General features: G+C 45.7%; 1 protein-coding gene across 1 annotated transcript in view; it reads left to right on the forward strand.

Moving 5' to 3' along the window:
- Positions 1 to 210: 210 nt before the first annotated feature.
- ST8SIA1 (ST8 alpha-N-acetyl-neuraminide alpha-2,8-sialyltransferase 1) overlaps positions 211 to 16,963 on the forward strand; it is a 141,228-nt gene continuing 124,475 nt past the window's right edge. The window contains exon 1 of the mRNA XM_037389176.1: positions 211 to 500. Coding sequence (XP_037245073.1) covers positions 262 to 500 — 239 coding nt within the window. The 5' untranslated portion in view covers positions 211 to 261. The remainder of the gene's footprint in view (positions 501 to 16,963) is intronic.

A 16,963-nucleotide genomic window follows, 5' to 3' on the forward strand; every position in this document is an offset into this window, starting at 1 on the left:
TCGTCTGGCGGGGAAAGCGAGGGACCAAATGACCGTGAGGAAGGGCGGCAGCCGCCACCGCCGAGAGAGCAGCCAGCCGCGGCGCAGCCCCAGCCCCGGCAGGAGACCCGACGCCCGCGGGGCCCGGCCCCCCCCCGGCCGGCGGGGCGGCGATGGCGGCGGGCGGCGGGCGGCGGGCGGGCCGCCGGGCTTAGGGCGCGGGCGGCGGCGGGGCTGAGGCGGGGCCCCCCCCGCCCGCGGGCGCCGCATGGCGCGGGCCTGATGCCGGAGAGCGGCCCGGCGCGGCGGCGGCGCTGCGGGAGGAGGATGGCGGGGCTGGCGTGGAAGTGGCCGCGCACCCGCCTGCCCGTGGGGGCCAGCGCCCTGGGCGTCTTCGTCCTCTGCTGGCTCTACGTCTTCCCCGTCTACCGGCTGCCCGACGAGAAGGAGATCGTGCAGGGGGTGCTGCTGCAGCAGGGCAAGGCGTGGAGGAGGAACCAGACTGCGGTCGCCCTGTTCAGGTAGCGCCGTGCGCGGCTCAAGGGCGGCCGGGGGCGGGCGGCCGGGGGTGGGCAGCGGGCTCCGGGCGGCAGGAGCCCCGCCGGGCGCCCCCCACCCCGCCAAGCCCCAACTTCGTTTTCCCCGGCGCGACCCTTTGTGCTTTCGCAGCGAGCGAGGGGCAGGCAGGGCCCCTCTTGCCCAGCAAAACTTTTTTGGGTGGCTGTGCTGCGGGGGGGAGAAGGGCTGGCGCCGGGCATAGAGGCTGGTTTCTCCTCACAGGGCTGCGAGCCCGTCTGGGACGCCTTGCCGGGGGGGCTGAGGTCCCCGAGGCTGGCAGCAGCCTGCACAATGGGATGCTTCTCGCTTGCCGGGTAGCGGCTGCAGCGGCGGCCCCTCCGGTCGCTAACAAAGCGAGGGGCTCGGTGCTCGGGGCCCGGTGCCCGGCATCGCCCGGTGCCGGTGGCAGCCTGCGTGCCAGCCACAGCCGAGCTGGCGGATCTCCCTGGGGTGCGTAGGGGAAGGTTTGCCTGGATGTTAATTCGTGTCAGCATCCCCGCTCTCAGGAGCACTTTGGGAGCTGCGTGCTGGTTCCCGACTCTCTGCAGTTTATCAGAGAAACCACGTGAAAAGGCACCTTTTTCTCTGCGTTTCTTTTGACGTGGCTGGGAAATGGCGATAATCCTTGGAGCCCTTGTCACCTTCCACAGCTGCACAGGAGGGGAGGGGTGTTGCAGTCAGGGTGCCACATCTGCTGCTGGTGGAGAGCCAGGTCCCTGCAGGGGGGTGGTGGTGGTGGTGGTGTGAGGATTTTCTGAATGACCCCGGCTTAAAAGCCTGTGCAGGGGGGACTTGCATCCCCTCGAAAATTTCTCACGTGTCTGGGTAAAATACAGACAATGGGAAGAGAGGCCCGTTTCCCTTCCTTTCCTGGAGGGAAGTTGGTTTTTCTCTCTATCCTTTAAGTAGCAAACGAAAGATCAGAGTGAGTGGCAATCAAAGTGCCTACAAAGAGGCCCTCTTTCTTTAGCAAATGCTAGAAAGAATTGGATCCAAATTCAAAGGGACTTCTTTTCCTTTTCTTTCTTTTTTTTTTTCTTTTTAAAGTGGTGTACAGCTTTATTTGATGTTATTCAATATTTTTTGAATGCAGCTCAACTTGTGTTTGTCATGAACTGGAGCTGGCTTGTGTTGTTTAATATCTTGTCTGCTGGGATAACAGGAACTTTACAGTTCTTCAAAAGCGCGTTCTTCCCTTAGCCCCTGGAGCTTGCAGGAAATAGGAGCAGTGAGAGGTGATAAGCGGCGTGTGTTAATGTCATCTCATCGGGTAGGCCTGGAAGAAGTTCTCCCTTAAATACAGAGCTAGCGATAAGGTACAGATGCAGGATCCTTTTCGAAAAACACTAACAAATACTAGAAACTAGGTTGATCTTCTCAGTTTCTAATTAATCTTAATCCTGTTATGCCACAGATCCTAATTTTTGGGGGTAGATGAATCCAGATTTTTTTAAAAAATTACCCTGATATGTGATGTAGGAAAGAGTTTGATGTATTGTTCATGTTTGTAAGCCAAATTTTGTTTGAAGATATTGCTGCTGCAGCTTTGGTTTAAAAACCAGTTTTTAGACCGTTTCCACCACATGGTTTAGTAACAAAAACTCTGCTGGCTCATTAACTATTCCACTTGCCCATATGTTTTTCCACTTCCTAAGCATAGCGATTATCTCAGAGATGCTATTGAAGAGAGTCTCTTGCAATGAAAGGAGCTATTATTTCTTGTCTGTGTCTCTCGATGAGTTGGTGCAGTGCTAAATACTATAAGCTTTAAATCAGTTTGCTTTAAAAAATAAAGTTTTGAAGAGGAAATGGACACTTGAGATACGTACTGAGTATACCATCATATTCAAATAATTGTGAAGTGGAACTCTATTTTTGTTGCTGCATAAATTTGCTTCGCTTAATACTGGTAGAAGGTTATGAAATTGAAGTCCATGTCAGGTAAGCTGCTGTATGTTGTGAGGTGATTAACAGAAACAATGTCTTGCTCTTTGCTACAGTCCTGCTGTCTCTGTGCAATAGCACTGTAAAAGCTCCGAGTTTTGGTTTCTACTGGAAGCTGCCTGTGAATGCGAGTCTCTGTTTTAATTGGGAAGGAGGTATAGAGCTTCACAGAAATCCTGCGTGCGGACTTGGAAGTAATATGGCTTTCCGTAATAGCCTAATATTAAGTGGGTTTTAATATATTATTAAGAATGACATTAATTGCCGTTCCCTCTAGCCCCCCTGCCACATTCTGGTTACCAAACAGTTTTGGTTTTGCTCAGTTTTGGTGAATAAATTTGAATTTATGTATGCTAAAAATCTGTATGAGAAAGTGCAAACTTTCATATTACTGCTTTGTATATACTGCAGTGGCATTTGTGGTACTGTACAGGTGTTTGAATAGCCAGGTTCTTGCCACACAGAGGAAACATCTGATGGTTTTGTATCTTTCTCCTCCTATAAACTTACTGGACTGCTATCATTGAAGTAAGATTATTGTCCCTGAGTAATTAACTTGATCAAAACATACTTTTAAGCCTCAGAAGTGCTATTCCCCCTTTGCCTTCTGTACCTGGATCAAAGACAACTTCACTAAGTAATTTGGCAAGGTCAACGAAAATGTCTGGGGTAATTTGGGTTGAACCCTGGCAGCCGAGTGCCACTAACTCCTTGATCTCCACTGCTCTTTCCTCCTCCTCTCTGTACAGCCAGAAACTTCATGTAGAGACCTGGCCGATGTAAACTCTTGCTAATTCAAGAACCAAGGCTGTCCTGGTATTTGTGGGATGGTTTACATGAGGGTTTTGTGTTTGAATATGGAGGTGTGGAATTTGTTTTCAAACTGTAAATAGCCAAGGATTGCTGCTTTTGAGGTGTGTGTCGCCTTGCTGCAGCTGTAAGGATAGTTTATGGGAGTAACAAAATGAGCAGGATTAAGCCTTTGACTCCAGTGCGAGTCTGTGTTTAAAGCGTGCTCTCAGCCTTGACTCTGCGTACGTTGCTTCCGTGAGTAATTCAGGCATGATGAGCATTGAGTCCCGTGGCCAGCAGTGCAGTGGGTGTCTGTGCAAGAGCTGCCAGGGTTCTTGGGTGGAAGGACAGATCCTGAAATGCCTGAAGATACAACTGATGTGGTTAAAAGAGCTCTTGGTCCAAATCCTTTCCTCAGTTGGAACGTAGCTTCCTTTAAAGTCCTTGAATTCTGAGCACTGGGAGTTGAGCGTAGCCTACTAGCAGGCTATGGCTATTAGCATCCTTTACATTTTAGGACACTGGTGGCTGTGGGTAGTCAAACTCTCTGCTGTGGAAACATCTCCTCACTGATAAATACTGAATAATAGTCTGTCAGTCAGATGGTAAACTGCTCGATCCTGAGCTACAAAGTGGTCAGAATAGGAACGAGATGGTCAGTAGTGTTACTGATGGCTGGTATGTCTAATTTACCTACGATGTAACGGCTTGTCATCCTCTGAGATGGTTAATGTTATTGTGCCCTAATTGTTTTTACCGATTACATAGTGGGTTTTTTTTAAGGGCCTAGTGCTGCTTAAATTATTTTGCAAAAATGTTGTTAACTGTTGTTATTAGTGAAGTAAATGACATACAATAATACCTTTAGGGTGATTTTATTTAAAAAGATTGCAGTTGATTGAAGGCAGAGCTGGACCTTTTCGCCTGTTTTACAAGCTCCATACAACCGCAAATCCCAAGCAACTGTATGTTTATCTGACACTTGTCCTTCATTTGTTGCCCTGGGTGGACCTCCTCTGGGGAGTGAGTATGCTTGTGGGGGGCAGTGGGCTTTTGGCTCTCAGGACTCCCACCAAAAGGGTTTGATGGCAATTAGTGACTTAGGTTAGAGGTTCTTTGGGAAGAGATAGGACAGTCTCATCTGCAAGGCAACAAAAACACTGCCGTTGAGGTTCAGATTGTGTTCTTGCTTCTGCTGCAGCCCTTTTCTGTGATGGTGAAAAGTCACCCAGCGTTTATTCTGCGGATGGGTTGGTTGAGCTGGTGGCAGATGTCTCCTGTGAACTCACTGTTTGTGACCTGCCTCTAGTCCAAAGAATCTGCTACAACTTGGCTCTGCTCCCCAGTACTGTCCTCTCTGTCCCTAGAGCCAAACCCACCATGCCTATCTTGGCAGGTGGCTTCTCCACTCCTTTGTCGTCAGGTTTGACCTCTTGTCTATTTTCCAAGGACAGAGGGGAGAAGATACTGGCCTGAAGTCACACGACAGGGTCAGTGACTGAACTGGACGGAGTATCCAGATGTGGTGGACTCTGGTGCTTGCAGTGTGGGTGTGGACGGACTGTGTGCCTCTTCTACTGTGAGCCTTTGCATGCCTTGAAAAAACAGTGCTGGAGGGGGTCTTCCCACTGTAACCTTCTCTGCCAGCTGTTAATGCCTGTACCTAGAGTACAATCACAACATGCGCTGAAGAACATCCTCTTGTGCAAACAATTTTTAATTCTCGTTTGTATTAACAGAGAACTAGAATTTCAGGTCACTTCCCTGTCTGGGTAAGACAAATGCTGTTGCCAAGTTAGGGAGAGTCTTTAGTTCAGATGGCTTTTTCTCCTCTTTTGATGTGAGCATTGCAAATTATATGAGTGTTGCAATCCTTACTGCAATATTTCAAGGCAAATCTGAGAAGAAACTTCATATTGCTCTGGTTGACTAGATAAAAGTTTTGCCCTGCTTAAACAGCTTTATCAGATACTGAATTATTCCTGATTCTTTCACTGAGATGTGTGAAAAGTGGAGTTAGAATTAGAGCTGGGAGATGCTGGGTTGGCTTAATTCTGTCTGTGTGGCCCATGAATCCCTGTCCTGAAGCCATCAGATATGCTCAAATGTTGTGCATTGGCAGTGGCCAAATCCAGCTCATTTTGCTCTCCTGAGCAGGTGTCACTGCTGCCTGACTGTGTTTGTAACTCAGTTGTTACAACTGAAAAATGCCATTGAAAATGTTATTTGCTGCACTGGTGATAACTGCATATTTTTAATTTGTAGTACATTATCAGTGTCTCCAAGAGCAGGTTAAAGGTGAGAGGAAAGAAATGTTCTTACTCCATTTTATTATTTGGAGGCTGTAGCAAAGAAAGCAAGCTGTAGAGAGATCTGGCTCCATATCTTCAAGGTCTTTTGGTGTCTTTGGATACCTAAATTACATGAAAGAGTGAGAATTAGTTATCTGAGTTAATTCATGGCAACTTCGCAGATGAGGGCTGTGGTGGCACAATAGAAATTGACTTAAATTCCTGAGTTCCAGCTCATGGTATCCTCCTTCCTTGCCTCTATGTAAGATTTTCGTACAGACTTGGATTCCACCTTCCTCACGAAACAGACAGTCGAGATCCCTATTTCTAGTATCTGCTCTTGCAAAGTTTTGCATTGCTGCTTTCCTTTGAATTTTTAAAATCTCTGGTGCAGCCAGCATTTATGGGAGGGTGTAGCCAACTCCCTGAGGCTCTTTTCCTGTTAGCTGGGAGCATCCAAAGGCCCAGAGCCAGGCAGTGGGGAACAGGAGGAACAGAGACTTTGCTGGAATTTAGGTTACATGACTAGGGCCCTGAAATCTGGTATGTACATACAGAGACACTGCTGGATGTATGTATTTTCACATCTGTGCTTTCCCTTTTACTGCCTTATAGTGGATGGAATGGGCACTGAATCATGCAAACAATACAGTAACCCATGATTTATTCCTCTACTTGTAATTTTCATCCTCAGAGCAGCCAAGAATGTTGCTTCCATTTGATGTGTGGTCAGTGACATATATAAAAAGACCTATTTTTGAGGCTAGTTGCTACTAGATATATGCATGGAAAATGAATTGTCGTTCTCCTTTTAGTATTTATCTTCCTACGGTGAGGAGGAACCTCACTGAACTAAGGCAGCTGTTTGGACTGCAGTCTTCTGCTGTTCGAGTTTTTCAAACACCAAAAAATACTTAGTTTTAAATCTTTGTATATATATTAATCTTTTTCTGTGTGCTGCATGTGGTTCCCAAAGTGCAAGAAAATTTCTCCTAATGTTAAATCATTTTAATATAGCTGCATGGAGTTAAATTCATACCGAAGCATGTTAATCTGTATTATGTAGCATTTGCAAACCTCAGTGGAGATTCAGGTTTTGTAGTGTCAAAATTTTTACATATGGAAGACCAGAGACAATTAGTCTCCTAAGTCTTGGAATCTAAACTGATTACATAAATAGAGGGTGGGGTGGGACATGTCACTGATAAGTCACTTAACCCTAGCAAAATCTTTGTAAAGTAATTATTATGGAAGCTCTGGGCTTCGTGAAGAAGCTGTGCGTGCTGCCTTGACCTTAGCGGTATTTGAAAATTTTAACAAGGTGAATTACGCTGTGGAGAACAATATCCTGGCTTTAACTAGGATTCTGGAGGTCAATTTCCCACTGCTCCCTTCAAGAAAAAGGTGAAGGCTGTGAAATTAGATTGTTATAAAACATTTATAAACATTATAAAACATTAGATGTTATAAAACGTTTTCTGGCCAGTAGAGTGGTGGTTGCTTTTTTGTTTGTTTGTTTTATTAAATCAACGGATTGAATTATTTTAACTTCCCATATTCCTTCTGCATGCAAAATGCCTTCCTGAATTTCTTGGTTTAGAGATTTTCTTTTCAAGTGGAGATGTGGCTACAATGAGGCTTTTAAAGCTTCAGGGAACAGCTGAAAAGAAATGGTTAACTTCTTTGTCGTCCATGTTTGCTGTGAGCTTAATTTAATTTCCTGAAAAAACATTTTGTTTATCTTTTTTTTTTTTTCCTTTTTTTTTCTCCCCTCCACCTCTTCTTCAGGCTCTTCCCATTCTTAAGCTGCTTGACATCCTTCTCAGCTTTCAAGGGAGCCCCAGACTCTTTGGACGGCTCCTTCTGTGGTTCTGTAATGAGCATTCATAGCAGTGATGTAAAGAACTTGTGTGAAATTATTTACTCCTTTATCTCCCTCCCCTACTGAGTTGCCAGTCACCTTCTTCAGAGTCATGCAGCTCCCGCTGAACCTCAGGGCATCTGTCGTTTTCCCTCCTCGACATGCCAATTGTTGGCTATCAGCCTTTCCAGGTAAACTGCAGACTTTGCCTTAATGTAGCAGTGAGATAAAGTCTCTACTTATCAGGTTGCCTTTGCTCTGAGGATGCACAACCAACTTTAATTTAAAAGCTGCTGTATAGCTTGCCTATATTTTAAGGAGCGCTAGGAAAACAGATCAGTTACTTTGCTTGGTTTCTTGTGGGAAAAATTTGCTCTGCCTGTTCCTGGAATGACTGGAGTGGCCATGGCTGTAATAGATGATTAACGGCTTTGTATTTCCTGTCAAAGATGAAAGACAAACAAACAGAACACTATTTATTTTTTTTTTCCACTGTGAAAAGATTTTAATGTTTTCCTATGTGCTCTGTCTTGGCCAAATGTCAGCTCTGGTCATGCTATTTCATCTGCCTCCATGTCTGGAGTTTCTATCATGTATGATGTTCTACTTGTGCTGTTGGTCCATCAGTGCGGTATGTCTCAGCGCAGAGTGACGAAGTATCTGCTGCTGTAGGCACTACTCAGAAGTGCCACAAGACTTGAGAGAACCAGTCCATAAGGCATTCAAACGTGCAATGAGGGGGTGATGCTGAATCCAGAACTCTCTCAGTGGAAGTTGGTAAGGCTTAGGCTTAAGGGCAAAAGGGATGAAGGCTCCCAAGTTACTCGGCTCTGTCTGAATCTTTTTACTTTTGACTGTCAGGGGAGAGGATTCTGGTTCCCCAGATACTTTTGTACATTGCAGGAAATGGCGTTATAAAGGGAGTTAAAGAAACTGTGTCTCCATGACATGGTTATCTCTTGTAAGTGATCTTCAGGTCTAAGTCACCGCTGAAGTCAGTGGGGAATTCTGTGAATAATTACCACTCTGTACATAAATTATCATTTATATGGTGTCATAAGCTTGCAGAGAGATGTTCCATGCTCTGAAGGTTTTTCAGTCCACACTTGTGTAGTGAGATTTATCCCAGCTGCGTAGATTAGGAATTTTGATTAATGGAGTGGGTTTTCCCTCTGTTAGTACAATTTTTAATGTGAAGAAATACCCAGGCTTTTTGCTAGTGACAGGCTGCCTGAATGTTCTGTGGAAGAATGATCCAAATACTTCTGCTGAGGGTTTGGTGGGTGCTGGTCTTTGCTACTGGTACCTGGAGGTACCAGCTTACTACTTGTAAAGTGCTTAATGCTTTTGTGTAAATTTTTGTCTTCTTTCCGTGGCTTCCACTGAAGCGTTAATCTATTCAAAAGGGAGTGGAATAGCTCTTTATTCCACATGTAGTATTCACTTGAGAAATTAATCCCTGTTCCTGGATAGTAACTTACAGCTTTACTTTGTTTTCCCTAATGAGTTTCACTGTTAGCAATGCTTGTAGAGTCTTCTTTATTTCTAAATGATGATAAACTTTTAATTATTGATGGGTAAATATTTTCATTACATTTCACTCGCTTACATTTGTCACAAATTCTCCCCGGTATTTAAATGATGGTATGTTACCATTTGTAATAGGTTGTATGCTCTGTCTGGCACAGTATTTAAAAGCATGTGTGTGGGATCAGGCACGTGCCTTTGTAAGGTACAACACAGGAAAGGATTCCAAGAAGGTCAATGGGATCCCCGGGTGCATTAGGAGGATCACGGCCAGCAGGTCGAGGGAGGTGATCCTCACCCTCCACTCTGCCCTGGTCAGGCCACATCTGGAGTGCTGTGTTCTGTTCTGGGCTCCCCAGTTCAAGAGAGACGGGGAACGACTGGGCAGGGCCCAGCGGAGGGCTACCAGGATGATGAGGGGACTGGAGCAGCTCCCTGCTGAGGAACGGCTGAGAGAGCTGGGCCTGTGTAGCCAGGAGAAGGGAAGGCTGAGAGGGGACCTTACCAGTGCCTACAGATATCTCGAGGGCGAGTGTCCGGAGGATGGGGCCAGGCTCTTCTCAGAGGTGCCCAGGTGTGACAGGACAAGGGGCAACGGGCACAAACTGCCACATGGGAAGTTCTGCCTCAATATAGGGAAAAACTTCTTTACTTTGAGGGTGACAGAGCGCTGGGACAGGCTGCCCAGAGAGGCTGTGGAGGCTCCTTCTCTGGAGAAACTCAAAACCCACCAGGATGTGACTCTGTGCAGCCTGCTCTAGGAGAACCTGCTTTAGCAGGGGTGTCAAACTAGATGATCTCCAGAGGTGCCTTCCAACTCTGACCATTCTGTGATTAATCATAATCTAAGGTTAATAAAGGAGCCAAAGAATTAATCTTCAGAGACTGGTGAAATTCAGATTCTCTACTTTTGACCACAATTTTTATGCCTCAGGTTAAGCAACTGTTTCCTTAACCATTGTCCTTCTCCTTTAGCTGCTCTTCTTTGTTCCCTATTCTTTGCATTTGTCTTATCTTCTACCTAAGTCCTGTCTGGGGACACAAAGGATGGCTATCACACAGCCTGTGTGCTGTTTGCTGCCGTCACCCTGCTCAGCTGCCTGGTACGTGCATTTTCCTCCCCCCTCCTCCCACAGCCAGGTCTGTCGTGAGTGTTCATTCTCTGTCATTGAGTCTCAGCACCTACTGAACAATGCTGCCGGCCAGCAGTGTGCCCCTCGGCTTCGTGCCACCACAGCGCATTCGCTGGCAGCCCCCAAGCAGCAGCGTTCCCTAATGCTTCATGTGATTCCTCACGTGGCGTTGTGCGTTGGGCCCTACAGCAGTGCCCTGTGTCTCAGACCCATGTGCCCCACAGCAGAGGGATCTTCTGGTCCCCTACACACTGGCCCCATGGCAGCACCTCCAGGTCATCCTCAGGTGGTCCTCAAGACTTTTGCTGCAGTCATGGGAGCCAGGGGATAAAAGGGTATTTGGTGAGTAGCCACTCAGAGCACAGTGAGAGCCGCTTGCGTGGAATGGGAGGAAATTAGGAGCTAAGGATTTGTTACTCTTTCTTCCTGAAGCATCTTTTCAGCTGGTCTTTATGTTGTCTCATGGTGAGCCTGACCCATGGGAGTCATTGACTTGGTGTGTTCAGTCTCTGGATCATGTGAAAGCTTGGTGGGAGCAAGACAGCTGGGAGCCCTAAGAAAGGTGGGAGCTGCAAGACCTGTCACACAAGGGCTCTGTCACTAGACTGCAGCAGTGAGTGCTGCAGTAGACATCCCTAGGTAATTAGAAGTGTGGTGTTTAGGCTGCAGTCTTTAGATTACCCGTGCTTGTTCATGGATGATTTACTGCCATCCACTCAGGCAACATGAGCTTATTTGTCTGAGCAAGGTTCACACTCTTTGCAGTCTCCCACATTGTGCCATTTACTACCTAATGACAATGTGAAAGGCATGAGAATAAACCCATATAGGGTATGGCCATAATATGGGATATAAAGAAAATGCAATATTCATGAGGCAATAGCGGAGGAGTGCTGTTGGATGAGATGAGAATGGGAATGATGGGGAGAAGTTGCTTGCTACAGCTTGCTTGAAGTTCCGTTGTAAACCATGCACGCACAACCACATGCAGGGCTCCATGCCTCTCCTGGCCTCTCTCAGATGGCAGCTCTAGGGGGGCCAAACAGTGACAGAGCAACTTGTGTAACTATTAACCCTGAAAACGAGCGAACGAGAAGCAGACACAAAGGGCTGTGAAGCGGGGAAGGTGTTGGCTTGTTTCTTCTCCCAGCCTTTACGCACAGGAATGGGCAAGAGCAGTGCTGTGAGGGCAGTGAGGTGGTGCTGTTCTGAAGCACAGAGGATGCTTCCGTGTTACGTTACGTAGGATTCTTTGTGATGAATGTGACAGCCTGACATGGGTTAAAACTTTGCAGTTTTTTTTTCCCCAAACGTTTGCTGCAACTGGGGAGTCTAGGTTAGTGTGTGTGTTTTTGATGGGTATGATGAAGATAGCCATGTCTGGAGTATGTGAGTGAACTATCAAGATGCCTGTATTTCATGCTAATGCTTGAATAAGCCTGAGTGAGAAATACAGACTTGCATCGGTGGAGAGCTGTACGCTTCTGTGTGATCCAGATGTTTCTGTAGGGCAACAAGATTTCCAGAAAAGTCAGAAGAAAGAAAGTTTTTAAAAGTGAGGTGAGCTAATAGGGAGAATCTTCTATGAATTTAAGTTGTGTCTTGGGCAGGAAAAAGAGGAGAAAAATGCTTTTCGAGCAAGAAGGGGGAAAAACCCTCAAAAAAAAAAAAAAAAGGTTCTGTGTGATGCATAGAAAGACCATGGGCCGTGCTGGATCAGTTGATTGCAACCCAGGCTGAGTGAAAAGTAACTTTGAAAGAAATACATGCTGGATTTAATTTTTGTTTGGTTTTTACTAGACCTGCGTAATTTTTGTGATATTAATCAAGGAATACCAGTGGGATGAGAAATTTCAGTCTGTCTGTATACATCTGTCCTGCATTTCTGAAGAGTTATCTGTAAACCAGATAGCTCACCTGTAAGTCATGACAAAGTTTATACTTCACCCACAGCTACTTCTTGGTTACGTGGAGCTTAAAATTTATCACTGTGAGGGTCTAAATTGAGGAGTGTTAGGAGATCTTTGCCAAGAGCCATGATCCCAGGTGTTTTCAGGCTTTGGAGCTCTGAGGCTCAACAGTCCAAGGGATGTCCACCTGTGAAATTTCACCTGGCTTGGTGGCGGTTACTCCTCTCCCAGAGCAAAGCAGGAGCAAATGCTGAACTATGTATGTTTGAGGTTTGAACGATGTAGGGGCAGTTAGTATGACTTGGGGAATGCTACAAAGTCTGATATTGCCCATCCTTGTAATAGCTGTGCCAGCTCCTGCATTTAGGTGAATGTGTGACTGTCCTGAATTCATAGAATAAAAATGAAAAAGGAATATTTTAGTCCTCATAGCTGAAGTGAAGGGCTTGAAAAGATGACTGGTGGCTTGTGCCCCAAAAGGCAAATAAAAATCCATTGTGGGTTGTTTTCCAGATGCCTAATTTCTGTGCCTTAATCATAATTTTGGGGGCCTGACTCATGATTTTTAAATGCTAGGGATTGCTATAATGAGAATTACGTGTCAGCCTATAATTAGATGGATTTTTTTAACTAAGGAAACTGCAACAGTGAGGGGAATAGGAGAAACAAAACCAATCTGGGAATTTCTTTATAGGTCATATTATTAATTGAACATTTTGTCTTGGCACCCAGCAAGCATCTAGTACAAACACACTTGCTGAGCCTTATGGACAAATGCTGAACATCTCCAGGGTTTAGCATGCCCAGTTGGATGAAGCAGTAAAAATGCACATGAGATATTTATTCTTTCTGTCCCACTCCGCTCATTGCCTTTAAATGCTTAAGCCTATCCAGAAGGAAATGGCAGAGTGTGGAACTTGAGCTGGCTGATCCGAAAATGGTAACAACAACAAAAAAGTAAACCTATCATTAGAGAAATCATGTGTTTTGATAGTTCTGTTTAGACAACAAAACAAGTGAAAACACTTATCTAGTGTAGCTCAGTAAATACTAATGGGTCCAGCATGTGATAACATGTTTATTTTTGCCTTGGGTCTTTGATGAGTGAACATAGTGCTTCCTGTCATTTTGTTTTGTGCTTCAGTTGTCAAACAGGCCATTGCTAGTGAAAGTCTTGTACTAAGAGGGTTGCGTTTGTTGTTCTTCCACACCTAATCTGTGGAAAAATGTGTTTGCTGGCCTTGGTAATTATACTGGCAGTCGGTTTTATATGTTTAGTACAAATTCTGCTTTCTCTTCTGCTGTGGAACAGCACATCTACATCATAGAGAAGAGCAAAGTTACCTCTGCTGGCATGGTGGCAGACAGGTTGGTAGGGGTTTCCAGTGGAGTGCATGCTTTCTTTGGAGCATAACCAGGAGCATGTGGGTAGTGTGCTTTCACTTGAAATCATGGGTCAGCTGAGATGAATATGAGCATGCTTAGGTGTGGCACTTAAGTTCTTTCCCAAATTTGACTTAATCGTTTGGTTTCAGGTGGTGTATTGGTGTCGTGTGTGGCTGTGCAGCCTGTCTTGTGTGACTCTTACTCCTTTTCATTTAAAATAGATGACTTATTTTGCCTTAGTGAAAAAGAAATTCTAAAAGCACTGAGAAGTTGTTTCCACTCCTGAAATGCCTCCAGTCTACACGTATTTTTTACACAGTTTGGTAACTGCTAAGAACAGATTAGCTTTCAACAAGTTTAATGATTAAATAGCTAGGCTTTGTCATTTCATTATCATCTTTTTGGGTCTAAACTAAATGGGTTGCATGTATCGATGTATCGGGGTGGGGGGGGAGTCTCCCAAAACACACTGGCTCTGGGCTAGGCATCAAGCACATGAATCCTAGAATCATTTAGGTTGGAAAAGACCTTTGAGATCCTCAAGTCCAACCATTAACCCAAGACTTCCAAGTCCATCACTAAACCATATCCCTAAGCACCACATCTATGCACTTTTTAAACACCTCCAGGGATGGTGACTCCACCACCTCCCTAGGCAGCCTGTTCTAATGCATGACCACCCTTTTAGTGAAGAAGTTTTTTCTAATATCCAACCTAAACCTCCTCTGGCACAACTTGAGGATGTTTCCTCTTGTCTTGTCACTAGACACTTGTCTGGGAGAAGAGACTGACCGCCACCTGCCTACAATGTCTTCTCAGGTAGTTGTAGAGAGCTATAAGGTCCCCCCTGAGCTTCCTCCTCTCCAGGTTAAACAACTCCAGTTCTCTCAGCTGCTCCTCATCAGACTTGTGCTCCAGACTCAAGTCTTGAGTCAGATGAGACACCAGCCTCATCGCCTGTCTCTGGACACACTCCAGCACCTCTGCATCCCTCTCGTAGTGAGAGGCCCAAAATTGAACGCAGTATTTGAGGTGCAGCCTCACCAGTGCCAAGTACAGGGGGACAATCACTGCCCTAGTCCTGCTGGCCACATGACTTCAGATAGAAGCCAGGATGCTGGTGGCCTTCCTGGCTACACTGCTGGCTCATGTTCAGCCGGCTGTTGATCAACATCCCCAGGTCCTTTTCCAGCAGACAGCTTCCCAGCCGCTCTTCCCCAAGCCTGTAGCATTGTGTGGGGCTGTTGTGACCCAAGTGCAGGACCTGGCACTTCTCCTTGTTGAACCTCATACAATTGTCCTTGGCCCATTGGTCCAGCCTGTCCAGATCCCTCTGCAGAGCCTTCCTACCCTCTCAGATCAACACTCCCCTCCAACTTGGTGTCATCTGCGAATGAAAAGTATTTTTAAACCAACTTTCAGGCAGTGTTCCTATCTTAAGATGCCTTGTTGAAGGACTAAGTAGGTTGAATGATTTATTTAATGAATTTTTACTTTTATCCTCATACTTAGCACATTCCTTGCATTAATTGGTTGGAGGTTTGTTAAGGATTTTTGCTTGCTCTTTTTAGCAGCATCTTTTAAATATTGATGCTGTAAAAGACCGTGAAACTTAAGAAAGTTGATTCACAGTGAAATGTACTTTGGGTAGTCTGGGCTTGTCCTTCCCCTGAGGAAGCTGGTATGCCTCCTCTCAAAAGAGTACTAACATTTCTTTCCTTGTATGTCAAAGTTTGTATGACATTGAGTGTCTCAATAGCAGACTTGCACTGGTCCACTCATTCATTTATTTTAAACTGAAGCAGTTAATGAAGACTCTACTCAAAAGTTATTCTCTACAACCAGCATTGCTGTGATGCCCTTTCTACTTGCCAGAGCCTCCTCTGAATGCTGGTGTCTGCTGCTGTTTTAGCAGGTCTTTGGTGGAGAGATCCAACACTGTCTTATGCCATATCTGCACCCTCCCAGTATTAGAAAGGGAAAGAACTGTTGCAGGTGTGCTGGTGGGGAGGTGCCCTTAGGGTTCCTTGCTTCCTTTCCCTTGTCATGCCCTCGCGTCCCTCCCTGCCTGGAGGCCAGGTAGGTACTGTGGGTACTGTCCCTTGAGAGCTTACTCGCAGGTGACATTGCAGGCGCGCCAGCTCAAGAGTAACTTGTGCCCTCGTGGTTTGGAAGCGGATTACCTTAATGCTTTGGATCAACTCCAAAACTATCTCAGCTGTCAGCAGCACCTCCTTCCACTTTAAAGAGTAAGTTCTCCTATAAATAGCAGTACTAATTAGGCTCTGTTTGTGTCCCACTTCCCTTGAGTCCTCTTGTCCCCTGTGCCATGACTGGGGCGAGAGGCAGCGGGTGCTGACTGAGCAGCTGGCTGTGCTTGGGCAGGGTGCACAGCTCTGCTGACGTGGGGCTCACAAAATTGGGTCTCCCTTCCACCCAAGTTTTCAGACTTACAGGATCTTAATCGTATATGATATTTTCCCTCTTCCCTGTTCAAATGTTGCTGAAGTTAACCAACAAGTTCAGAAGTCCGTGAGGTGGGCAGGATGGCTGTGTCAGCCTGTGCCTTCACTTAAGCTTTGTTTGCTGTGCCTATTTAAAATACACCCTTTTCTCCCCAGTGCCTTCAGAACTTGCTGGCTCTCTGGCTTCGTCAGCCTTTCTGGGCTGGGCCAGCTCAGCTCCTGCTCAGCAGGCAGCAGCATATCGTTTGTGACTAAGGGCAGGCAGCTTCCTGCAGCTGCCAGACCTCTGTCCTCCTCCCAGCTCCCTGCTGGGAGCCCAACTTGGACCAAACCATAAACCATTGTGAGCTGTCAAGCCAGGAGCAGACAAATTCATGTATTTTCAAGGACAAGAGTGTGCTCTTTCCTGTGCGTGACAAACTGCATACAATATTCCTTCTGCCCTCCCTGTGTTAGCCTTGTCCTGGTTGCTGGCTGTTTAAAGGGATGGGATGTCTTCATATATTCTTATTCTTTCTTAAAAAAGGAGTTTTCTATTCGGAATTGTGTCAGAATGCTCTTGTCAGATAAGAGAAAGGGGTTGTGGAGTAGGGTACTCTAGAAGGAAAGAAAATATATGTGCTTGGAGGGCAGGGTGGGAGGGAGTGATGGTAAGGTGGTGAGATAGTGGGGCCTTGAGGGCTGGAAGGGAGGTGGAAGACTGGTAGGGTTTAACACAATAGAGGCAAGTAGTTTGTAATAGCAGGAGTGGTGAAGGAGAAGAAACAATGTTTCTTCACTATTCTGTTATGTGAAGCAGTATAGCAGAGAAAGAAAGACTGTAGTTAGGAAATTTGAGAACAAATACGTGGATAAATCAGAAGGGCAATCAATTAAGAACGTTCGATGAAGTGGACAATTTAAGAACAGCTCAGTTAAGCAAGATAACCCAAGGAGGTAACAATTAATTAAAACAACTTGGGTTAAATGATAATCTCAGTTTAAGAAGATCAGGTATCAGATGGAAGCAGATCACTTGAATAAATGAAGGTTCAGTTTCAATGGCCTATGTGAGGTATAAGAGAAGCTATGAAATTGTAATAGTAGACAACATTTTCATGCCATAAGATAGGAGGAA

Source organism: Falco rusticolus, chromosome 5 (assembly GCF_015220075.1).
Source record: "Falco rusticolus isolate bFalRus1 chromosome 5, bFalRus1.pri, whole genome shotgun sequence".
Classification (NCBI taxonomy): domain Eukaryota; kingdom Metazoa; phylum Chordata; class Aves; order Falconiformes; family Falconidae; genus Falco; species Falco rusticolus.